Source organism: Micromys minutus (genome assembly GCF_963924665.1).
Source record: "Micromys minutus genome assembly, chromosome: 7".
NCBI lineage: Eukaryota > Metazoa > Chordata > Mammalia > Rodentia > Muridae > Micromys > Micromys minutus.
The window spans coordinates 55989689-56017196 of record NC_137976.1 but is presented as its reverse complement, the minus strand read 5'-3'; the positions used below and the strand labels follow the sequence as shown (position 1 = coordinate 56017196).

Genomic DNA, 27508 nt, shown 5'->3' with positions numbered 1-27508 from the left:
TGGCTCAGTTGCCTGTGCCAAGTGAGAATGCATGGGGCCCATGGAACAAGATGTATGTGTGCTAGGTGTGGTAACTACCCACCTAGGGGACCGCATGGAAAGGGTGACTAAAAGAAAGATAGCTGGGAGAAGGTGGCTTCTGGACCACATGGCTAGTCCGCACATGCCTTGGGGTCCTAACGGTGCTGCCACTAGCATGGGATAAATGGTTGCCACATTTATATTTTTACCACAACATGTGAGCCCTTGTCAGACATAGAATCTGCTGATGCCTTGATCTTGGACGTTGAACCCTCCAAAACTGAGTAATAAAATGTCTGTTGTATATGGATTACCCAATCTAAGATATTTTATTACGGCAGCCCAAATAAACCAACATAGTGTAGTGCTCACTAAAAAGTGTATTGCTTATTGCAATGCAATAGAGTAAAGACAATTGTCTTCACATTTTAATCAGTAATTTCTTATAAGATCACCATTGGTATTGAACTTTTGTCATATGCTTGTATGTGTGCTTTATTGTTGAGAATTTTGTATGTGCATACAATGTGTATGATCAAGCCTATCTCTCATATTTTCTTCTCCAATTTCTCTTCCATATCTTTACCACTATTCCTTCTCAACATCAAATAGCCCCTTTGTTGTTTTACACATTGAGTCTACACAGTATGTGTATGGACACAGGTCTACCTGCTGGAGCATGGGCAGCTTCTCATTAAATTTTTGTTTTAGCATCCCTGAGGTTTAGCATCACATGCTTTTTCAACTTTGGAGAGGGATTTTAATCCATCAACATGGCTAATCTGGCAGGAATACAGACACACCCTTACCACATTTGGGTGGGAATACAACATGCCATTAATGCCAACGATGAAGATAAAGTTAGTTTGTAGAAGGAAGCACCCATGTTTCAAAGTGATGTCTGAGTGGCAGACAAAGTGACAAATCAGAGAAAGATTTGGCAGAATAGGATGTGCTCAAGTTTCAGGAGAATAGAGAGGAAAGACATGACTTGAGAGAAAACAGCACATGCATGTGTACACACAAAGACACACAGAGACACACACACACAGAGAGAGAGGGGGGGGAGAAAGGGAGAGGGAGAGGGAGAGGGAGAGGGAGAGAGATGGGAGGAAGCCAGTTTTATCAGCAGAGTTTTACAGAGATATTTTGAAAAGAGAACAAGTAAGACATAGGTGAAGAGAGAAAGAGCCAGAGAGTAAGGAATCAGATTAGAACAGATTGCCAGAGATAGTCTGAGGTCAAGCAGAGCGATTCAGACAGCAGCTGAGAGAGGCCAATTCAAATCAGTCAGCCAGAAAAGGAGTTTGAGCCAGAACAGCTGAGTTGAACCTGCCAGCCAGAGTTCAGAAAGAACTAAGAGGGTGAGCTTATTCAGCAGTAACTTTCAGAGGCTGAAAATATTCTAGGTCTACATTAGTTTGTATGGAGGCTAGAAGCTTCCAGGATTAATCTTAGGTTAGCAGATTGAGACATTAAACCTCTGAGATTACAATTACGTCAGGCAAATAAAAGTTACTTTTACACTACTTCATTCTGTTAAGTTGATAAATTGCCTTGATTAATTTAAAATGGTAAATCAATTTGCATTCCTGATGTAAATGAACTTTGGCTATGAATAATTTTATCATTTTCTTGATAGATTTGTTTATATTTTAGTCAAAAACTTTAACTCATGTTCATATAAGTCATAGGCTTATAATTTTCCATTCTTGTAAAAACCTTTCAACATCCTCAAATTTATGTTACCTCATAACATAAGACAAGCATGATTTCATCTTTCATAAATCTCAGATTTTGTTAATAGCTAAATTATTTATTTCTTTAATACTTGGTAGAATTTACTCTGATGATGATTTAAGGTAGGGATCTTTTTTTCCTTCCTTCCTTCTTCCTTTTTTATCCTTCTTTTCTCTTTTTTTTTTTTTTTTTTTTTTTGACAGCTGAAGCTCTACACCACAACCACCCAAGCTGCCATTCTCATATTGCTATATGTTCCTCAGTGTCGTTCCCATACATGGAAAATGTTTCTCTAGTGATTACTGAATTAAGTGGTACACCTCCACAGTCCCTTAACTCTGACAGTCCTCTCCCCTTTCTCTGAAGGCCAATCCTTTGAAAAGGGTATCTTGAAACTGCTGGAACTAACTATCTAGGGTAGAAAATAATTCATGTTTTTATCATTTCACCTAATTGGAATTATAGATAACAGTACACAAACGCATTACATGTGATACCAGGACTCCTTGGGAAAGATAAAAGAGTCAGTTATTATCAGACATCTAAAACTTGCTCTATTTGCAAGTATCACTGAAACCAAACTGCTCTGGTAGATTTACTACCACATTAGACAATGTTCGTGTGGTTTCTATTATAAGACAGGTCAAACAAAGTGAAACAAAGGAAAAACAAAGTGAAAAGAAAAAGGAAATCCAAACCAATCCCAAGAGAAGGATCTAAAATAGGGACATCATCACTAATATGAAACCAAGGAAAAGAATACAAATAATAAAATTAATTGTTATTTTATTACATTATGGTCCATTTAATAAAAATTAAGCTAGGGAATTAGTATAATTTTTAGGATGTAATATTTTAAAAGAGGCGTTTAAAAACTATTTAAAATTGGGTGATACAAACCAGAAATTTAGCTTAATTACTTACATTCCATATGCTGAGCTTACAGCAAGGCTGGTAATTTGCTGAGGAGGTTCACCGTCGACCCACACCAACTGAATAACAAGATCTGCTTGGTAGCCCGGCGGCATTCGCACTGGCCGCGATTTAACACTAGAAGAAAGAGGAAACATTATTCTATCCCATGCATCTATAGCATACTTGCATGTGTTCATATTGACACAGAACCATGCTTCGATATATAACATGGGGCAAGTATGTGGACAAATGTTGCTTTGTCATTCTCTCAGATGTACCAAGCTACATATACTTGCTCAGTAATTTTCATCAGTTTTACAACCTTAGCTTATCAAAACATTTTTTTTAATTTTAGAACAGTGCTTTAAAATAAATAATACTTTCTACATATTTATAAAGGGTAGTGATAAAAAGAATGACTCTTACATGGTTATATCTGGCAACTTGACACAAACCTAGCAATACCTGGAAAAAGGGACTCACAGTTAAGGGATTTTCTCCAATAGACTGGCCCATGGTCATATCTATGGGAGTCTCTTTCAATTGTGAATGATATAGGAAGGCTCAAGCCCATTTCAGGAAGTGCTGTGCTGGGGAAGGTGAGGCTGGGGTGTTTTAAAAAGGTGGGAAGGCAAGCCAGAGGAAGCCATCCAGTAAGCATCATTCTTCCACAGTCTCTGCATCAGTTTCTGCCTTGAGTTCTTTCCTTGGCTTCCCTTTAGTGATGGGCTGTAACCCTAACCCAACTAAACCCTCTCCAAAAAATTACTCTTGGTATGTGTTTTATCACATCAACAGAAATCAAACTAGGGCCATAACCAATAAATTACCACCCCAAAAATTATTCAACATATCCTTCATCAATTCTCTTATTTTTTCTCTAAATCTATTATACCTGTATCTTCTGTTCTGACAACCCTCTTCTAATTCTAGCTAGACAGAGAAACTTAACAGTCACCCTTCATGACTATACTCTTATATTTGCCAGTTGGTCATGAAATGCTATCAATACATGGTGACAGGAACCTGATATAGCTGTCTCCTGAGAGGCTCTGCCAGAGCCTAACAAATACAGAGGTGATGCTCGCAGCCAACTATTGAACTGAGAACAGAGTCCCCAATGGAGGAGTTAGAAAAAAGATTGAAGGACCTGAAGGGGTTTTCAGCCCCTTAAGAACAACAATACCAACCAACAAGAGCTCTCAGGGACTAAACCACTATCCAAAGCGTACACATGGATGGACCCATGGCTCCAGCTGCACATGTAGCAGACAATGGCCTTGTTGGACATCAATGAGAGGAGAAGTCATTCTAGATCCTGCCAAGGCTCAATGCCCCAGTGTAGGGGAATGTCAGGGCAGGGAGGCAGGAGGGGGTGAGTGGGAGCACCCTCATAGAAGCAGGGGGAGGGGAGATGGAATAGGGGGTTATGGAGGGAAAACCAGGGAAGGAGATAACATTTGAAATGTAAGTAAAATATATCCAATTTAAAAAATGTTATCAATATTATTTTGGAAATATATCTAGATCCTAAGTATTTTTAACTTCTCAGCTGCTTTGATCTTAGAACTACCAGATTAAAACAAGCTTCCCACTTAAATTTAAATTTCAAATAAATAACAAGCAGCTTTTGAAATTGCACGTGTATCTGCTGCAATACTGCTCATATGATGATGTTATAAAAGTCATTGTTTATTTTCAATTAAAAATTAAATATATAAAACAGATGTTTTATTTGAAACAATAGATGTTATCCCTTCATTTTATCTTGATTATTTTAATAGCCTCATAACTGTCTCTAGCTTCTATTCCTCCCTCCCGTTTTCTCAAAGTCATGTTTAATTCACTAAACAGATCTACCTAAAATTTAAGCCCAATTATGTTAGCTCCTAATCAAAACATTATAATGACTCCCCAATTCCCACTTGAAATAAACGGTAAGGCTCTTGTAATGCTCTATTATTAGGCCGCTATCATCTATATTACATCGATTCTTATTATCAAGACACTTTTCTGAGCTCTAGGTGCACCGGCCTAATTATTTTCCTCAGCATGCCAAGCACTTCAAGTTCATTACTACAGCTATTCTTTTTGCCTAGAATTTTCTTCCACCATATATTATTTAACTCTCTTAATTATTTCCAGTTTTTCCTTAAATCTCATTCTTTTAACAAGGCCAATAATAAATATTTATTAAGCACACAAAAATATAAACAAAAATAGTTGTACAAGCATGTACATATTGACACTAATTATAATACTTCTAAAAACAAAGAATTGGCTAGTTGAAATGCTTATTTACCAGCTAATGTATCTAAAAGGGTTTAACTCCAACTTAACAAAAGGGCAAATGTCAAGATTTTGTGAAGCATGAATTATATGCAGCTGAAGAAACTATCCATAATGTAATCTACTTAATAGAATAATATTTATACTTTTGTGTGTCTCTGACCTCTGGGCATTCAGCACATGATACATGATTACACAGAGTTTTCTTTTGGTTTTAACAATCCTTGAGACTTACTTCGCTATTCGTCAAGTCAACCCTTTTACACTTCAGTAATTGTTGATGCTAAGCAGACCTTTATTTTACCTGTTCTTCTCCAACATCCCTATCCCCAACTCCTCTATTTTATACATATCTATGCAATGGGTCTATAGTTTTATTTCAAGGTTCCAGTGAGGGTTTTTTTTTTTTGGTTTTCACTTTTTTTGAACTCAATTAAATTAAGGAAGCTGATGTGAAAAAATTAAAATATAAATGGGTTTACACAGTAGCTTAGCAGGTAAAGGTGCTGCCATTGAACTAAGTTTCAGCCTCAGGACCCAAAAGGCTGAAGGAGAGAACAGATTCCTACAGGTTTTCCTCTATTACATGTACAGCATTGTGTGTGTGTGTATGTGCGTGCATGCATGCACACAAAATAGTATAAATATATACATATAAATTTATAAGAGCTTTTTGCTAGCTAAAATTTAATGGGTTTTTTTTTGGCTTGTAGATTTACTCCAATTAATTCATACCTATTCTGTTTTTAAAATCTTTTTAAAAATCAGGGAAGTTATGGATTACTGCTAATTATATAGCTTTTGCTGTTGAAAACTTATCTCTAAAGTTTCTGTACATATTTGCATATGAAATTAGGTAACAATCTGTCTAGAATTCTTTAGGTAATAGATACATATATTGTTTTTTAAAGTTTAGGCAAAAAAACCTCTTAGGCTAAATTCTCCAAATATCTAGCACTAGAACGAATCATATGACTACACAAAGTAATAATTTATCAAACCTATAGGATGAAAGCATAGGAGCAAGATAGATTTTCCTGTAAGCTTTACATGCTAAGTTTATTATTATGTTAATTGTAACTTCGACATAGTGAGTAAAATGCTTAACAATAATCACTTAGAAAAAAGAGATTAGGGTTTTGCCTTGTTCAACTTCCCATCTTGTCAGAACTATGTTTTCTTTACAATTCTTTTGGGAAAAATATAAATAGGCAAATGAAGTATAAAATTACCGTGCCTTCTGGGGGAAGGTTATGTAAAATCATGCTCTTCTGACTCATCTCACGAGAGAGATCAATAGCTTTATCCATCACATTGTTGCAAGAATTCGCCACTTGGTAGCAGTTCTTACCTGAGGCAGGGGATGCTGTCCTTTGTCACTCCCTCACTAGACACAGTATTCGTGCTTCCAGAAAGACTCCTTGAAGAAGGAAGTTGAGATGAGAGATCTGGAAATGGAGGACTTGTTTCTGGCTCAGGAGTAATGATGTCTTCAACATCGCACTGAAGTCGTACCTCTAATGACTTAAAAAAAAGGTCATTTTAATTTAGTCTAATAATAATAGGCACATTAATATATCTGCTTTTTAATAAATTACTCTAAATTATCTCAGTCTGAATTGAGTAATGAGTTATATGGACTATTCAATGACAATCACCAAAAAAAAAAAAAAAAAAAAAAAAAAAAAAACAAAATTAAAAAACAAAAACAAAACAAAAAAAAATCACAATTTTAATTCCTCAGAACTATGAAAGAAAGTCACCTATTAGTAAAGGTAATTTTTATGGGAGGGTTTGAGACAGGATTTCTCTATGTAGCGCTGGCTGTCCTGCTCATTTTGTGGACCAGGCTGGTCTGGAACTCATGGAGCTCTGCCTGCCTCTACCACAAGAGTGCAGAGACCAAAGGCATGTGCCACCACGTCCTGGTGTTCACCTTCACATCAGACTGACAGAAATTTTAGATAATGAGTATTCTTTTGCTTTCTCAAGCTTGTTTTGTGAACTCGACACAAGCTAGAGTCATTTTGGAAGAGGAATCCTCAATTGGGAAAATGTCCCCAAACAGAGTGACATTGTAGACAAACAAGCCTGTGGGACATCTTCTTAGTGAGTGACTGGGGGAAAGCCCACTGTGGAGTCATCTTTGGGCAGATGGACTTGAGTTGCATAAGAAAGTAGGATGAGCAAGCCTTGGGGAGCAAGTCAGTAAGCAGCATCCCTCCAGCCTATCTATATCAGCTCTTGACTCCAGGTCCACACCCTGCCTGAGTTCCCACACTGAGTTCCTGCCATGATCTGGTGGTTTTAAGTATCTGGAAGTATGAATGAAACAAATAATTTCCTCTCCAGGTTGCTTTTGGTCATGGTACTTCATCATAGTAAGAGAAGCCCTAAGACAATTTCTTAAAACAAATTATAATTTGGTGGATGATTAAAATAAGAGATTGACAGTTACTCCAATGAGGGAAATTAAAATGGATATGTTTATATTTATAAACAGAATTTGATTAAGAGGATGAATGCATTGATATTGAAATGGATTATATTAATATTCATATGGCATGAACACAGCAATATCAGGAAACATATTATAATTATCTTTACACTACTAGAAGCCTCTGCCAATGACAACCTGGTTAGTGAGTTATTGAGTACTTGCTACCACACAGTACTGATGCCACTATAACATAATTACAAACACCTGACCTAATTACATGACCATTTCCACTTAACTTTTATTCTCTACTTTCCATTCTTTACACAGGAAATTACATGGGTATGAGTTTAAATTGTCCCCAGACTCTGTTACTGCCTATTAATCGCTCAAAGGCACAGAGATAATCAGCGGTAAAGTTAGGGTTGAAACTTAAGCACCTGTGACCTCAAGCCCCAGGCTTTTGATATACTCTAAAGGAATGACATTACTTTTAGCTGAAGTCAAAATACACACCCAAAAAACCCTGTATGAGATAATCTTTATATTCTGTAAAATAGGGTAAAATCTAGAATAAAGAAATTATAGGTATACTAACTTAGATGCAGCTGATTCCACAGTAACAACATTGTTTTGTGTGATCAGAATTGTGTGTAATGGTAAGATAATGGTAAGGTAACGTTATAATTCTTTTAACCATATAAAATGCTGCTCCATGTAAAAAACCTATTAAGAGTAACTTTATTATAGTTGAGAAATAATCATTTATGACAGCTTATAAACAATAAAGCAAAAAACAGTTACACTTCTTAAAAAGGACAAAGCCTACAGTAATTTGACACTCATACCAAAAGCAAAACTCTACACTAATTAAATGCATTTATGTATATATGAATATACTTGCTTAGGCACATAATATGTAATACCTATTTTTAAATGTGTTATATGTTATAATAAGTATTTTCTCTTTATAAGTAAAATAGATCTGCCGCTATTATATTGACAATATTTAGGAGTAACTGCCTCAGTTTAGTCAGGTAGGTGCAAAACTGAAGAGATACAATGACATTTAACAACAGGCAACAATGTGGTGCTCAATTTGTGGAGAAATTTAGTTTAAAATAGCAAGCTCATTTTGACATTTAAGTTTTATTAGATAACTTTTCATTTAAAAACAAACTACCTTTTGATATATTAAGTAACAATCATTTAAAATACTACTGATTATATTAAATATAAATTATATTGTGCTGAAGAAATTATTTAATCCAGACCTAGGGTTTCTTCCCCACCTTTGACCATTTAGTTCCCAGATAAAAACACACACAACTTTTTATTTATGATAACCTTAAACAGCACAAGAGATGGGCAGATATCTGCCTTCTATGCTATCAGAATCTACCTTCCTATAGATAACCCCTGATTTATTACTAATTGCTTTCTATGTTTCATCTGGGCTTCTTTTACCTTCAGTTGGCCAGCTCTCAGGGGCTTTTATGACTCACCTGACCCAAAGCAGCTTATCCCTCTTCCTCATGCATCTTCTTTCCGCCTTCTGGTTCTCCTCCAACCCCAAGTCCAGGAAACCCAAACCCCACCTATGTCTCTTCTGCCCAACTATTAGCTATTGGCATCTTTACTTCCCAATCAGAAATAACCTGGGGACAGTGTCTGCCCAGCTATTGGCTGTTGGCATCTTTGTTTACCAGTCAGAAATAATTTGGGGGCAAGGTCACTTGAGTCTATGTGCAGACTCTAGGACTTGGGGGCCCGCACTTAGCAGTACAGTAGACAGTAAGACCGAACCTTAACAATGTACTCTTGATGCCTTAAGAACCATACCAAGTGGTAGTTAAAATACCTAACTGTTTTCTTCTGATCTGTTTTCTCAGCAAATACATTTTAAATCTGGAGCTGTAATTCAACCTTGGCCCTGACAGACAAGGAACTGGTTGGTTGTGCATAGCACTAACTCATTTTAGATATTTCAGAGCACCTGCCTAATACATGAGATTTCCAAGTTGGATTTTATACCAATATAGTATCAAAATTTATAGTTATAAGATTTGCTCTAATCCGTTTTATTTTTGATTTCTTTAAAATTATTTATAGCAATCATACAAATGAAAAAAATAAATAAATGTAAATTCCTATAATTTTGATACCCATGACAATGTTTGAAAATAAAAAATTATAACATTTTGTTAAGACAGAAAAAAAAGCATTCCCTTCTGAAAAAAAAGTTTTACTAATTATGAAAAATGAGCTGTTTATGAAGAATCTAGTTTGAGAGAGAAAGGAGGATATCTGTGTTGCAGTAAATAATAAAAAATAAAAATAAAAATAAAAAGAAACTACAAATAGGAAAGTTAAATCTAAAGTGACTTACCACTATTTCTGTTGTGATTTCATGTCTGCTGAATTTATAAATTATGACATATGCAGAGACTCCAGATACACAAAATATTCTGCTTTCTGGACACCAGTAAATCATCTGAACAGCAAAAGGATCTTCTTCTACAATCTCACATGTCTGTTTGCCATCCCCCGCCTTCTGCTTTTCAAACACTTTGGAAGTTTTTAGCTTGTACAGCATCTGCAGTGTCACTGTAAATGATGAAATGTTGTTATTTCCTAATTTGGTTTTAATGCTTAGGCATCATTCAAGTTTCTTCAATTTGTTTGTTACACCAAGAGAATCAAATAGTAAGACAAATTAACTGTACTGTAAACCCTCAGTGAAGTGCCCCCTTGGTAATAGTATCAAGAAAGAACTATTCGAGGACAGAGGGAAAAAAATGTTTATGGGCTTTGGGAACTAAGAGAATGGAAGAAATAGGTCTTCTCTAGGTGAGATGCTGCCATGGTTTTTCACAATAATCAATTTAATTCTTTGATAAGCGGTTGATAAATATTTTCCCCCAACAGACTATTTAGGAAAGATCTCATCTAGATTTTCCTAGTTACAAAAGGGTCAAGCATACACTTATAAAACTCTGGTTTATTAATGGTTTTTCAATAATATTTATTTTGGGGAAACCATTTCCACTTCAGAACATAATAAAAACCCAGTTTCCCCTACAAATGAGCTCTCGTTTTATAAATGGTCTTCAAAAGGGCAGTCCAATTCAAGATAATTCTACAAAGTAACTGCCCTGACCTTTTTGTTTGCTTTGGGTTTTTGAGACATGATCTCTCTGTGTAGCTCTGGCAGTCCCAGAACTCGCTCTGTAGACCAGGCTAGCCTTGAACTCACAAAGATCCACCTTCCTCTGTTTCCTGAGTGCTGGGATTAAAGGCCTGTGCCACCATTACCTGGCTTTAGCCTGAATTTTAAAAAATTATCATTAACATGATGTATTCTAGTCTTTAAAAAACTCTCAAAATGTGAGTAAATGCAAAAAAATATTTTTTTTGTTGTTGCTGGTTTAAAGGATATTACTGCAAACGCTGAAACGGACTTGTAGGGTAAACAGCATCTGTGTCATATTAATCTCTTTTCTTGTATTTATTTTGAAGATTATTGCTGCTTCATGGTTACACCTGCTTAAAAACTTCAAAGTCATTGCTAACTACTTCTCTTCCTATTTTTGACTATCCTAAGGTTTAACTCCCTAAAAAAATTTATGTGAGTTGTTAATCCATTAAAATATCCTTTCTCCCTGGACTGGTAGTAAACAATTGTAACCCTAAACTGGCTAAAGCATGAGAGTCTTAAGATAGAGGCCAGCATAGGCTACCTAAGTAGGATACAAGTATCCTTTCTGAAAGATAAACAAATACATAAGTATATAGGTAACCTTTCTGAATCGCTACCATTTCTGATTAAAATAGCATTTGGTTATACTACATTTATTAATTTCCTAGTTCAACAGGTATTTACATGTGTGCCTTTCTTTCTCTTTTCTTAAGACCATGTTTTGTGAAAGCCATATATGGGCATAATGAAGACTTAGGTGAGGTTGCAGGCCCTTGCACATTGACCACATATGCTATTCCTTAGATTAGTTTATTGTTCATAAAGAGTTTTCAGTGTTATCAAATAGTTTCTCTTGATTCTCATGGACTATTCTAGAGTGTAATAGAAAAGCTGACAACAGAGGAAAAAAAGCACTTCTAACACCACACAGGTAGGACACAGAGGGAACTCCTGGGACGGCTTATCTGGTAAAGCTTGGTTCTTTTCCTGATGCAACATGCTTTTAGTTTTTTTAAGATAGAATTGTGAAAAGAGAGCCCATAGTCTTGTTTATTTAGTTTATTAAATATAATTAGAGATACTTTAAGCCTATATAAAATATTATAATAAAGCATTATAAAATAATTATGCTAAAATATTTCTGAAATGACAATTATTCAAATTAAAAGGTGTAGATGACAATCAATAAATATTAACAAAATATTTTGATGGATGGGAATAAATATAAAACTTACTTGCTGAAGCATCCCAAAATTTTATTGTTCCATCAGCATGACTAGATAAAAATAAATTACCATTAATTAAAACATATATAAAACAGTCACCCCAAATACATAAAAAGTTGAGTCACTGTTATATTTTCATTAAAAATCATTGTAATGAATGCTGATTTATGAGAAAATATTTCTAAGCTCAATACAATGATATATTTTTAAAAAGACACATTGAACCATTAGATTTTCCTCCTATAATATTATATGGGTCATAAAGAACAGTAAAATGGCTTATGAAAATGAATAATATTTTAAAATAAAATTAACATTTGATGAAAAAGATAACTTGAATGTTATAAAATTATAAAGTCAAATATCTAAACTTATCTAAGATTGTCATGATTTATTAATAATTTATACCAATTCTATTCAAACTAATTTATAAAACAAAGAGGCTAACTTCTCCATACATTTGGGAAAGTCAGCATTATTTGACCCCAAACTGAGAAAAAAAATTCAGTAAAAGAAAGTTCAACAATATCCCATTAGGAACAGAGAAAAACTTAGTCAAGAAAATATGTGTAAATAAAATCCAAGTAAGCTACGTAAAAAGAAATTACATATAACCAAGAGAAATCTGACTTTAAAAAGCAAAAGCAAGTGAACATTTTAATAAAAACCAGTTGGCAAGCTAGAATGAATCCAGAATGAAAACAGATGTAAGAAAATACATTTAGTTTTGCCAAATGATGCAAGAAGGCAGTAGACAAAATCTCGTCATCATTCATGAAGAAACATGGTACATGAAGAAGAGGATTATCTTTCATTTGATAGAGGACAACTAAGAAACATCTGCAAACACTGCCTAAAATACACGATTATAAAAAAACATGCCTTTCCCTCTTAGATGAGAAAAAATAAAAATATTTACTTTCACAATTTTATTCACTGTTATAATGGAAGAATTAAACATTTCATTAAGACAAAAGATTATGAACCAAAGCTGAAAAGGAAGAAGAAGAATTGCTTTGTCTTGTAGAGCTTATAACAGATGTGCACCAAAAGCTCACTCAAGGAGAGTGATGCTTAAATGAAGGCCAGAATACAAAAATAAATGCTGCTTCTTTGTAACAGAAAAAAAAACTTGGGAAAGTAAAGTATAAATTATCATTTATATTAATAAGATACTACAAGACACTTAGAAACCGTTATAATTTATGCTATCTCCATATGCTGAAAAAAATATAAAATGCTGATCAGGAGAAAAGAATTACTAACAAAATGACTGATACAGTATGTTTCTGATGATAATATTTATAGTGGTTCTAATAAGTAACATATAGAGTCAAAGTAATCCTTGGTGGAATATTCTTAAATTGTAGAAATAAACCCATTACAGACTTATACGTAAAAGAAAAACAACAATCAAAATAATTTTGAAAACAATAGAAATTAGAGGATTAAACTACTTGCAGTTTTAAGTCTCACTCTAAAGATACACTGAATGTGTTTTTATATTGGAGAGATAGAGAATGTGTGTGTGTGTGTGTGTGTGTGTGTGTGTGTGTGTGTGTGCATGTGTGTGTGTGTGTGTGTGTGTGTGAAATGCACTAGTCTAGATGTTGATCCACATTTATATGTTTTTTCTCTTACAACTTTATTTTAAAAAAAGAAGAATACATATACAGATATATACAGATTTTTAAAGGCATTTTGGCATAACATTATATAAATATTTTTGTCAGTATTTAATTAAATGTTTGATAGCATGCATTGAAATCCCACTAGTTACCATAAGCATAAAGTACATGTAGGACAGAATGTAAGATGAAAACAGTTTTCTTGGTGAGTATAGATTAAGTATAATGATCTTTGAATACCAAAAATTGCCACAAGGCTATATTCTTAGCTCTTGGATTATTAGTGATTTAAGGTCCAGGTGTACCACACTCTGAGAGGGTGCTATACTTTTTCTTTTCCTAAAAAGGACTAAAGCTTTTTTTTTTTTTTTTTTTTTTTTTTTTTTTTTTTTTTTTGGCCTTTGTTTCTCTTGAGCTTCATATGGCCTGTGAGTTGTTTCTGGGGTGTTCAGAGCTTTATGGAGTTAGTATCCCATTATCAGTGACTGCATATTATGTCTGCTCTTTTGTAACTGGGTTACCTCACTCAGGGTGACCACATTTATATGTTTCACAGGGTTTGTTTTTCACTTTGACTTTTATTCACATTACATCCCAATTGCAGCATGCCCCTCTCCCCCATTCCCTCCTTTATCTCCTCCCCTTCTTCTCAGAGAAGGGAAGTCCCCCTTGGGTACTACCCTACCCTGGGTAGTCCCAGCAAGACTAAGTATCTCCTCTCCTCCTGAGGCCCTACCAGGTAGTCCAGGTGGATGGTAGTCATAAAGAAAGTCATTTACTTCAACAGATTTATTGAAATATAAGTTCATGCATTGTTAGGATAGGATAATGTTTTTAGTTAACTTACATAATACTGTTTCACATTGACACTATAGTTTTAGAGCATGTCGGACGTTGCCTCAGACATTCCTGGCTATTGTGACTAGGACAGCTATGAGCATTGCTGAGCATGATGCATCCTTTGGGCACAGCCAAAGTAGCATAGCTGAGTAACATAGTAGATTTAATTTTAGGTTTTTGAGGATTCTCCATACTATACGAAGTTGCATTTCTACCAACAGTGAATAACAATCCCTCTTCCTCCACAACCTCAGCAGCAGCCTCGATTGTTTTGTTGTTCTGAACCATGCTGACTGGGCTAAGATGAAATCTCAAAAGGGGTTTCCTTTTCTCCTTAAATGCTAGGGAAATTTCAAGTATTTCTTAAATGTAGGACTCCTCCTTTAGATCTCTAACAACATAAATGTTTAACTATCCCCTCCCAACCTCACTTTGTTCCTGTCCCTGGAGACATGGGTCTGGCCCAGCCTCAGCACAGAAGAGAGAACTATGTAGCGCAGGACAGACTGAACAGTCAGGGTGACACAGCAGAGGGAGGAGGCTGGGATAAAGTAGAAGTGGGAGGCGGCCAGCAGGGATTTGGCAGGAGAGTGAGGGCAGAGGTTTGGTACCCAGATAAATGGAAGCCAAGGGCCTACAGGCTGAGTTGATGTCCACAGATTTGGGCTGGGCCTTGCTGGAGGTCAGACGGGACTGCTTCTTCAGTATTATATTATATTCTTCTTCTATTATAGTAGGTCTCACAATAGGTCAGGCACTTATTTTCTTAGCGCGGGTGCTACAGGAATGGCTTCTCACACTTGGCACAAGGTATTCAACATGCTATCATTTTCTCAGCGTCTCTAACAGCCCTAACTTGGCTGGTGGCAAGCCCCACAGACGGGGACATGGATCTTGTCATGGCAAGGCAGGCAGTAGCATTCACCCCTCAGTTCTTGGGCTCAGAGGTCAGCTCCTTCCCACAGTGGGAGCAGTTGAAGTGGTCTGGGTGGTAATGAGTCAGCTCACATCAGCCAGCCCCACAAAACACAGCCCACAGCATAAACAGCCAGCATGCCAGTTTACTAACTTCATGGACTTTATCTTGTGTCCAGTGCCACACTCACTACAGAATTTGCAGCATGGAGCCATCAGCATTTGGAAGACATGTCTGCAGTGCTTACAGCCCTCAAACTCATAAAAGGGCAAGAAATATTTGTTTACACGCAAAGGGCTGACGGTAGAGTACGCCATTGCTGTTGAAGATGGGCTCTTGAGGGGCAGAAAGGGCTTGATGGCGCTGGCGCATGGCATTGGCTGTAGACAGGTGTTTCTTCCTCTCTTGTGACTGTGTGTCTGGCCCAGTTGACAATCCTGGATGTCCCCAAGGCTCTCTGATGCACAATGTGCCCCTCAGCATACTAGTTTTGTGTTATGTGTGGGAGGACTTTTCTCTTTTGTGTTTTTCAATCTTTTTTCCTTGTTTACTGTTCCAAAGTTTGACTGTGATGTATCTTGATGTGGATTTCTTGGGGTTTATTCCAACTTCTAGACTCTGGGAGTTCATGTTGTTTTTGCTAAATTTGGTAAGCCTTTAGTCATCATTTCTGTGACTGATTTTCTAGCATGGTCCACATTCTTTTCTCTACCCTGCATTACTGAGACTGATAAATGGATAGGGTATGTGGTTGCTGATTATTGCTGGGTGGTGCTGGGAATGCTGGACCCATGTGGTTCTACTGATGTCACCAGACATGGGTTTCACTCAGTGAAGATGAAAACCTCAGGTCTCTGCTTTACCTTCAGTGAAGGAAACTGGAATATTTTTTTTTTTAAATCCTGGTGATAAGTCTAAGCTTTGAAACTTGGCCTTTGCTGGAATGGTTAGGGCGTGTGTGTGTGTGTGTGTGTGTGTGTGTGTGTGTGTGTGTGTTTTAATTTAATGATACTAGTTTAACAATCATGTCTCAGTAGGTTGCTCTTTTCTCATTCTTTGACTAAGGAGAAATCATTTCTTTGCTTTGTCAGTATCTGTTCATAGTCTCAGATTATTGGCTTCTTCAGGCCAAATACTGTGTTAGATGAGGAACTTGCCACCAGTAGTGCAGATTTACTATGTGATCCTATTAAAGAACATATTAACTTGTAGATTTGTGTATATATTCATTATATCTCTTTTAGTTCCTAATATTAGAACATGAGGAGTGCTGGTCCACAAAGCAGTGACATCCTGTTACAGAGTTTGAAGCAAAGTTTAGCTATTTGTCCGAGCTTTTGTCACTGGGTAAAATGCCTGATTTAAACACTTCAGAGAGGAAAGGTTGATTCTGTTCAAGGGTTCATGCCCACCATGGCAGGGAGGGTGTGGCAGAACTGTTCACATCATGGCAGCTGGAACATGTGACAAATTATTCATCTCGAGGTAGATAGAAGGAAGCAAAGTAAAAAGAAGGGACCAGACACTAGGTATAATCCTCCACACATTCTTTCAGATGGCTCACACCTCCCAGAGTTTCTCCTACTCCCAAGATAGCACTACCAGGAAGACATCAAGAAGGCAATACTTGAACCTATGGAAGACATCTTTCACTCAACTATAGAAATGACGATACAAAGATACAAAGCATGATCCTGAAATTAATAGGAATCATATTAGGTTAAAGACTTTCCTGAAATTAATATTCTATGACTTCTAAATAAAGTACTTCCTGTGAGTCATACTCATCATTTTCTTATGACTTTTTTTCTGCTAACATAATCTAAATATAATCCTTTCGTAATTTTGTTTCTAACAACTTGATTGTATTTTTTTTTACCAAAGCTAAACTCTATGATTTAAAGTTATTTCTTAAGATTCTTACTTCATATTTAAATGATTCTGCCAGAATACAATCACATAAATGTGTCAAGACTTAAATATTTTATTCCTATTAAGTTTACAATTTATAATTTATTATGATTTACAATTACCCTACTTACCCAGTAATAATAATTTCTGGATAAGTTTGTGCTCCAAGATTCCAAGCTCCTCCACTTACTGGCCATTCCTAAATAGATTATTGAGGAGAATATATGGCTTTATTTTTAAAATTAAATGGCTTAGAATTTTAAAATTAAATGCTACAAAATAATAAAAAATAAGTTAATAATGAGTCATTACAAAACAGCCAAAGATAAAGTGTATAGTTATTGTCAATTCCTTTGTTAAACAAATAGATCTACAAATGCATAATAACAATAATTTCTTTAAAAATATCTTTTAACCAACATTTATATAAATCAATAAAAGAAGTATTTTTAATTGGATAAATACAATGTTGCAACAAATATCATGCAGTATGTATTGTCAATAAGCTATTGTGGTGCCATTTAACCCAGAACCATCTGTAAATAGTGCTTTTTTAAATTGTACATTCAGTTATCCTGGGCAATGACAGGAACCATATTAGATAATTGTGATAATTATAAATACTTGAATCTTAAACATTGTAAAAAAATTCATTATGTTAGTAACAAAAGTCTTAAGGATTTTTATGGGTTTTGTGTGTGTGTGTGTGTATGTGTGTGTTGGTTTTTGAGATAGGGTTTCTTTGTGTATCCCTGGCTATCCTGGAACTCAATCTGAACATGCTGGCCTCAAACTCAAGCTGCCTTCTGAAAGCTGAGATTAAAGGTGTGTGCCACGACCACATGGCTTAATTTTGATTTTCTAATGATAAATTAAGAAAAAAAAACCTGATTCTTGAATTCTGTAAAACTTGATCCATGCAAAAGAATTAAAGTTTACTTATGAGTGACAATTTACATACGTGTTATAAAATAAGCATGATGTTAAATAGATCTTACTATGTAATCATATACTTAGTGTATGGGAAATTTATAATCTTACAGGCTTAGAACTATGCTGCAGTCAGAAAGCCAAATCTCACTAGTTACATCTTTGAGGATGTCATCTTGCAACTTACAAAGTTTAGTCAAGTCACCTTGTGTGAAAGTCAGGAAGTAAAATGACAAGAAAAGGATGACCATGTATACAGAAGCAGGAGAGATGTACCTTGTTACTGCATCCTTGTTTTTTATGCTTGACTCCTACAGAATAGAGTACTAGAATCAAATCTGGAGGGCAGTCGGCAAAATATGCTGTGCATGTAACTGGTGATTCATGGATGTCCATTGGATATGGATTTTCAAAGATTGGAAAACTAAGATAAAAACAATATATTAGAGTCATTTTGCAAAGATAAATATATAAAACAATTTTCATGATCAAGTCCTAAAGTGTTTATAAACCCCCTTTTTTAGCACCATAAAAAGAATTATTTTATTTGAATACTTAAAAAATATAATTATCTATAAAATAAGTGTTAATAATAATAGAAATTCATTTTCTTTCCAAGCTGCCAACATCCCATAGTGATATACTTTGTCAATATGAATACAATAATTGTATCAAACTAAAATATTTTGCAATGAGTACACGATCTTAAAATCTGGACCAATTACATATTATATTTAAAAGCGTACCATACCTTTTACCATTTAATATTTTGCTATTATACCTTTATATTATTTAAAGGCATATTATACCTATACATAGCAAAATATTTATATTATTTTTATTAAATAGTAAAATGTTTGTATTATAGTAATATACCTTTAAATAGTAACGTATTTATAAATTTTTCAAATAAATAAATTAAAAATTATTTTTAATAGAAACAAAAAAATATATGGGTCCTGGAGATTGAACACAGGTTGTAAAACTTGGTGGCAGGTGCCTTTATCCACTAAGTCATGTCACTAGACCTGAGAGTTTTCTTTCTGCTAAGCAGAAGCACTACCAAGAGATTAGTATTTCAGATTAGGATAGTAGCATATGTTAATCAAATGGAGAGAAGCAAGTCATATTTAATTAATGAAAAGGAGGGTAAACTTAGTAAATCAAAAGTTCTTGACTTCAAAGTACAAATTGTTAATTATATCATTAAATTTTTTCCTTTTATTTGAAAAAATATTTTTATACAATATATTCTGCTGATGGTTACTGTTGAATAGGGGGAAAGTAAGAGTGAATCACTTCAAAGACCAGACCTACAGCTGAATTTAATAACAGCAGTAAGAAGCTATAACCAGCTCCTTAGAGAGTGAACAACACGGTGAAGGTACTTGGGGTCATTTTGTTAGCATCATATATATGAATGAAGGTGATCTAAATTAAGTCACCAAATATTAGGAGACAGACTTCTAGCTGGCCATCCTTTGTCTCCAAATGAAGCTTCTAGTACTGGGCTTGGGTCATAACTAATTACATTGTGTAGGCCAAAGTGTCCCCATGGTACTCCCCAAACAACCCAGGATGTTTCTAAGACATAAACGGAGACCTTATTGATAATCAGAACACCTACATAAACATATATCAAACATAAAAGATGTCATGCCAGTGCCTACATAGAACCTTTATCTCTACAGTTCAGCATCGTTGGTTCAGGAAAAGATTCTGCACACTAAAAGAGACCTAAGTCCTTTATCTGCAATGGTGTGCTACCTGCAAAATATGTTAGGACAATACTGGCACAAAGCTTGTGGGAGAAACGAACCAATAACTGAATTGACTTAAGGTCCTTTCCATGAGATGGAACTGATATCAAAAAATCTGAGACTAGTTGATAACCCAGGGACTTAAAGTAAAACTAAATAATACTGGGTTTAATCAAATGTAGTATTAAGATGACTCCTAATCATATGCTGCTACATTCGTAGATGAGTGCCATCCTCATCTGTAATCAGAGATGCTTCCTTCTGCAGCAGGAGACTCACAACCAGACACTGTGCAGAGAAAGAGAGATCCTGGAACACTCAGCCCCAAATAGAGCATCTCCTTCCCCACAGAGCTCAGAGAGCCCTGTAAAAGAGGTACAAGGGCCAGAGAGGATGGAAGATATCAAAAAAACAACGCTCTCTAAATCAACATGATCAAAGCTCATACAAGCTCACAGAGGCTGAAGCAGAATGCACAAGACCTGCATGTGTCTGTCCCAGGCCCTCTATGTATATATTATGACTTCTAGCTTAGTGTTGTTATGGGATTCCTGAGTGTAAGAATGAGTGTCATTCTGATTCCTATGCTTTCTGCTTGGCTCCTCTCTTTCTGCTGGCTTGTCTTGTTCATTTTCAATGTAATAGCTTTTGTTTCATCTTATATTTTGTTTTGTTATATTCTAAAAAGTGAATGAATAGATGGATGGATGGATGGATGGATGGATGGATGGATGGATGGATGGATGAAAACCTGGGAAATAGTGTGAGGCTTAGCAATTGAACTGTCATCTATACATGTTAGGAGAGGGAAAAATTAATTTATTTCAATGGAGTGACACTGGGTATATCAACAGCTCTCAGGGAAGCCTCGTGCTCAGGGATAGGACTGACATATAAGCTCCACAGTGTGTGTGTTTGCTTTGGGGTGTTGTTGTGTTTTGTTTTCTTGGTTTGGGAGCTTTGTTGTTGTATTGTGTTTTTCCTTGTCTTTTGAAATAACAACTTAAAGTTGGAAGAGTAGGGAGGGGCAGAGTCTGGATGGACTGGGAGGAGAGGAAGAATATGATGAAAATATATTTAAAGTTAAAAAATATTTTAAATAACAAAAAAAGCTATACCTCCCCCTCCAAAAAGGGAAAACCCAAGAAACAAGGGGAAACAATTGCTCACCGTAATGTCTGTATGAGCAAACAAATAAAAACAAATAGTTGGAGAGCACCTAGAAGAGTGACTGCAGAGGGTGGGGGATGGAGTAGAGAGGACTCTACACACAGAGCTTGTTTAATCTTCAGTGCAGTTGAGAAGAAACTGTCTGAGGGAAACAATAGATTTAGTCTGGATATTTACATTTATTTGATATTTGACAATATTGGAAATTTACATAAACTTTAATAGTGTTATCAAGGTAAACATTTTTTTGACAAAATGTTTATTCACATATTTAACATAAGATAAGAACCACAAGAACAGGGTTGGGGGAATGACTCAGCGTGTAAGAGAACTTTTCTCTGAAAGCAGGGATGCCTGAGTTCAAATTCCCAGTACCCTATAAACCTACAAACCTATGCGCTGCCACATACTGTACAGCAAGTGGGAGGTAGAGAAAAGGGAGTCTCTGGACCTTACAGGCAACCAGCCCCAAAGCAGCAAGCTTCCAGTTCACTGAGGAGTCTCAGCTAGAGGAAATTAGCAGAAGTGGAATAGAAGGGATTTCTAAGGTCTTCCCCCTCTTTTCTCCTTTACATACACATACATAGGTACTTGAACCTGTACACTCACATGCATGTATCCCATACAACATGCACATGCGCCGCCTACATACCATAAGAGTAAATATATATGATAGAAATTGGTATTACACATATTTCACTACAATACAAATTTAGTGTGTATATAGACTAAAGAAATTTAATATAAAATATCTAGTGGTCATTAGAGGTCAATAATGTATGAGGAAACAACATATATGACATAAGTTGAACACCAATGCTAAGAAAAGTACATTTTAATAAAAATAGATTGCTATTTCTTAAAGAAAGAATAATCCAGGGAACAATGATGGGACAGAATCTGCCTCTGTATGGCCAAAGTCGGGATTACTAAAAATATAGAGCGGGGCTGGAAAGAGCACAGCAGTTAAGATCACTTGCTGTTCTTCCAGAAGACTAGGATGCAGTTCCCAGCACCTACAGCAGACAGCTTCACAACCCCGAGTACCTGCACTGACATGTACATACCCACGTGCAGACACACCTGCCTACACATAATTGAAAAAAAAATAATAAAGTTAAAGAAGATCTCAGAAGATGGAAAAATTCTCCCATGCTCATGGGTTGGAAGGATCAACATTGTAAAAATGGCCATCTTACCAAAAGCAATCTACAGATTCAATGCAATTGTCATCAAAATTCCAACTAAATTCCTCAGAGAGTTGGAAAGAGCACTTTGCAAATTCATCTGAAATAACAGAAAATATAGAATAGCAAAATCTATTCTCAACAAGAAGACTTCTGTGGGAATCACTATCCCTTACCTCAAGATATATTACAAAACAACTGTTAAAAACTACATGGTACTGGTACAGAGATAGGCAGATAGATCAATGGAACAGAACTGAGGACCCAAAAATGAACCCTCACACATATGGTCACTTGATCTTTGACAAAGGAGCTGAAACCATTCAATGGAAAAAGGACAGTATCTTCAACAAATAGTGTTGGTTCAACAGGCACTCAGCATGCAGAAGAATGTAAATCGTTCCTTTCTTATCTCCTTGTACAAATGTCAACTTCAAGTGGATCAAAGATGTCCACATTAAACCAGGTACACTGAAACTATTAGAAGAGAAAGTAGGGAAAAGTTTAGAACACATAGGCGCAGGAGAAAATTTCCTGAACAGAACACCATTGGCCTATGCTCTAAGATCAAGAATCAATAAATGGGACCTCATGAGATTGCCAAGTTTCTGTAAGGCTAAGGACACTGTCAAAAAACCAAAATGGCAGCCAACACACTGGGAAAGGATCTTTACCAATACCACATCTGACAGAGGTCTAATATCCAATATATGCAAAGAACTCAAGAAGCTAGACTCCAGAGAATCAAACAATCCTATTAAAAACTGGGAATACAGAGCTATACAAAGAATTCTTAACTAAGAAATACTGAATGGCTGAGAAGCACCTAAAGAAATGCTCAACATCCCTAGTCATCAGGGAAATGCAAATCCAAACAACCCTGAGATTCCACCTCACACCAGTTAGATTGGCTAACATCAAAAACTCAGATGACAGAAGATGCTGGTGAGGATGTGGAGAAAGAGGAACACTTCTCCACTGTTGGTGGGGGTGTAAGCTGGTACAACTACTCTAGAAATCAGTCTAGAGGTTCCTCAGAAAATTGGACACAGTACCACCTGAAGACTCAGCTATTCTACTTCTGGGCATATAACCCAAAGACGCTCCAACATATAATAAGGACACATGTTCCACCATGTTCATAGCAGCCTTATTTATAATAGCCAGAAGCTAGAAAGAATCCAGATGTCCTTCAACAGAGGGATGGATAAAGAAAGTTCGGTATATTTATACAACGGAGTACTACTCAGCTATTAGAAACAATGACTTTACTAAATTCCTAGGCAAATTGATGGAACTAGAGAATATCATCCTGACTGAGGTAACCCAGTCACAAAAGAGCACACATGGTATGCAGTCACTGATAATAGAATACTAGCCCCAGAAAACTCTGAATACTCAAGAAACAAGTCACAGATCTTATGAAGCTCAAAAGAAAGGAAGGCCAGAATGTGGAAGCCTTAGTCCTTCTTAGAAAAAAAAGAAAGAAAGAAAGAAAAAGAAAAAGAAAAAATATTGTATATTCATCATATTTTATTATCTAACAAATTTTGTGAGCTATAATATTTTATAAAATAAATAACTTAAAAAAGAAATGTAAATACAGATTCTACCCAATAAAAAATTTAAAAATAAATAAATAAAATAACAGATTTTGCTCCTAAGAGATAAAGATCAAAAAATATCAGAAACACGTGAAGGACAGGTGAAAACTGAGGAAAAGAAAATGGATGCAGACACAAAAACATAAGGTGAGGTGAAGTCTAAACACCCTGTGTGGGACTGTGAAAGGCAGCCTGGTTTCCGGTTGAGCTAAGGCTAACCCTGGTGACCCTTAAGGGATGGTAGATGCTTTTCCTGACTCCCAGGAAACCAGGCCCCTGTCACTAACCACAGCCCTCCATGGATTTGTGGCCATCAACGTTCTGAGCTCCTCCATAAGTAGACGATGTGACCACAAGTCAAGACAGATCTCCATTTTAATGTGATCCCTAAAGGCATAGAGGCATAGCCAATAACTTTCCTTCCCAGATACTCCTCCTTGCAAAAGGTATTTACTTTTAGGCCCACCATGAGAAGTGGGGTACAGTTTTACTCATCCACTTTCTACCATGACAATAAATGTCTTAAAACCATGGACTGCCTCTTTTTACTGGTCCACAATGGGGAGCAATGGCAAAGGTCTTCACCTACAGAGCAGCCATCTAATCTGTAGAAGGCCTCTCTGTGCTCCCAGCCATGACCACCAAGTCAAGCCTGCTACCAGCCTCATTGTAAGCCATCCAGCTCCGGCAGACCCCAGGACCTCAGACCTCGCTTCTCCAACCCTGGATCATTGTCCTGCGGCTTCCCTATGTCCTGACAGCCACGTGGGGTAAGTGCAGTCAAAGTCTCCACATTCTGCCTCCCTGAGCAGCCATGCCATGTGAGAGCAGATGCGGGATTCATAACCCTAAAGCACTGAACAGCAGATAAAGGTGGACATTATTAACTGGTACCTGCTGCATGTTTGGGTTCAAGATCTTTAGTAATCAAATATGTCCTATCACCTCTTGAGGACAGGTGCTGTAGGAATACCAAATAGAGAGTAAGCAGTCTAAAGAGATATGACCAAGAAATGGGGATAAGATGGACAGAAAGATGGCCAAGCAGGTCACAAAGATTGCAACAGAAGTACAATACAGGGCCCTGAACATGAGATTCCCCATAGTTTTCTAGAGTAACAGCCTACATATGTTATAGAAGGTACTAAACTCACAACGGCTTAGGTGAACAACAATGTTGAAACATGAGATGTATACTGAACATGGTACATACTCTCAGCCAAGGACTGAGGTACATTAGTCAAACCCAAGAGGAATCTGGGTGGAAAGAAAACACTAAGGATAAATGCAAGCAGGTCCCCACCTTCCACAGCCCTCAGAGTGTAAACCACTACATAATCCACACATAAAGTATGATCCTTGGCATACCAAAGCACCATCTCGTAGGGGACAAGTAAAGGGTGTCAGACTGTGAGATCCCTAGAGAAGACAGAGTGACACACTGGAGAGAGCACACTAGTCTAACATCTTCATAACTAGGACTAGAAGCCCTCTCTCCACTCAGAGTTTATTACAGAAGACACTAAGGATGGGTAAACAACACTCATGACAATAGAAAGAGACTGATTTTTTAAGTATCTACTTCACTTCAGTACTTATTTCTGTTTGTTTTAAAATATGCTTTTATTTCTATTGTTAAGTGGGTTGTGTTTTAACTTGTATCTTTCCTGAATAGGTTTCTACTAATGTCCATTTCCTTAATGAACCCATTCTATAACGTTTTCTGTATTATTTATTATGCTTCTAGCCCTTATACTTTTCCTCTAATTCATACTTTATTCTCCTCAATCCTGTTTCTCAATTTTTTTGTACTTCATAATTTTAATACTATTAGCTCCACACAAAAGTATAAATTGCTTTTTCCCTAATGTTACCCTTGTGCCTCTGTTTCTGAACCTTATGAGATACATAAGTCATCATGAAGTGCTATACGATACCATTAGGATTGTAGTCAAATATCAATTTTCTGTAGTCAAAAAATCCAATTTCCTTCTAAATTTCTCTGTAAAACACAAACTAATAAAATAAAGCAAACAAAAGGAGAAGAATGAATTCTGCATTAGGCTTAGAAATGTTTCTATGTAGTGAATCATGGTGGAAATAAGTAAAGGAACAGATAAAGAAGGAGGTGTATGAAACATTGCCTTATAAGCATAACATGACCGTGCTACTCACAAACATTGGAGTTGCCTGCATAGGACCTATAAAAGATGATGCCAGTAAGCATTCAATTATAAAAGTGAAGGCACTTATGGGGAACCATCCTACCTAAGAGAGATAATAACAGTCAAGGATTGATGATGAAGCCATTGATGAATTACGTAAGTAGCAGCAGGTAGATCCACAGCCCAGTGCATGTAAGTAGCCATGGTTAAACTCAGTGGACCACAAAGCAAAACAAAAACACATGGAAGTAGGGTCTAGACCTGGTGGGGGGGAAAGAAGAGAGACTAGTGGGGGTAAAAGGATAGTAAAGCAGGGTGAAGAATGAGTATGAACAGATTGTAATTTGCAAAATTTTCAAAGACTAAATTATTAAAAAGAAATAAAAATTGTTCCAATCTCACAACACATTTACTTTTCTGAAAAATTAAAAGTATAATTACATCACTTCTCCCTTCCTATTTCTCCCTTCAATACCTCTCATGTCCCTTTCCCTTGCTTTCTTTCAGATTCTTTGCTGTTTCCTTAGTTATTATTAACCAACCTGATGAGTTCATCTAATGTTACTTATAAGTATATGACTTCAAGGTTGACTACTCAATGTTGGGTAACCAATTAAAGGTCCCATCTCTGAGGAAGACTAACTCCCCTCCCCACACTTAGAACTCCTTAGTTGCCTCTAGTTCTTTGACCAAGATATTTATATATGTCTACTTAGTCATAGCTAAAGAACAAATGAGCATAGCTATACTTCCAAGATCTCTGAGATACAATCAAGAAACCAAAACTAAGAATTTACTAGGCAGAAAGAGATGAAAGCTAAAGGTATGAATAATCATTTTGACAAACTTAAAGGACAAATTACCCCAAAGGTAGAGAAAGAAATTATATCCAAAATCAAGAGAAAATTAGAACTTAAAATAGACATGACCAGTGAAAAGCATCTTCAAGACATTGTAGTTAAGAAGTCGGTAATACAAAGCATAGAAACAGTATAAAAGGCTTAAAGGAAAAACTACCAACTCACCTATGGAGGCAAACACATCAGAATACCACCAGATATCTCATCAGCAATCCTAAAATTCAGGAAAGCATACAATGATATATTTCAAGCCCTAAAAGTAAATGGCTAAAAACAGGATGGCTATATACAGCAAAACTACCTTTTTTAAAAATACAAAGCAAAATGAGGACATTTAAAGATAAGCACAAACTATGAAAATTTATTTCTCTCAACAAAACCCTCAATTATAAATGGCTTCAAATCATAATAATAATTGAAAAAAAACAGTAGCTGACAGGATTAAAAAACAGTATTTCTTCAATTATCTATTTTCTCCAAGAAAACACACCTCATTGGCAAAGATAACCACAGACCTAAAGATAAACAATGGAAATCTATCTATTAACTAAAAAGATTTAAACCATCTGCTGTAACTATTCTCATAGCTGATAAAGGAGCTTCCTCAATGATATTCAACAAAGAGTATTACACATTAACAGGGGGAACTACACATTAACAAAGTTAACAGTTCATTAGGCCAAATAAAAATTAGAAAGTTATATGCACAA

General features: G+C 36.0%; 1 protein-coding gene across 4 annotated transcripts in view; it reads right to left on the bottom strand.

Annotated features, from left to right (window-relative positions):
* The window catches only part of STXBP5L (syntaxin binding protein 5L), a gene marked incomplete at both ends in the record, with an annotated part of 275448 nt that overhangs the window by 86398 nt on the left and 161542 nt on the right, over positions 1-27508 (bottom strand). For all 4 annotated transcript variants that reach the window (XM_080918648.1, XM_080918650.1, XM_080918649.1 and 1 more), the window contains 6 exons: positions 2686-2811; positions 6317-6489; positions 9792-10009; positions 11837-11877; positions 17254-17321; positions 18329-18476. In XM_080918648.1, the coding sequence (XP_080774774.1) occupies positions 2686-2811; positions 6317-6489; positions 9792-10009; positions 11837-11877; positions 17254-17321; positions 18329-18476 (774 nt within the window). The remainder of the gene's footprint in view (positions 1-2685; positions 2812-6316; positions 6490-9791; positions 10010-11836; positions 11878-17253; positions 17322-18328; positions 18477-27508) is intronic.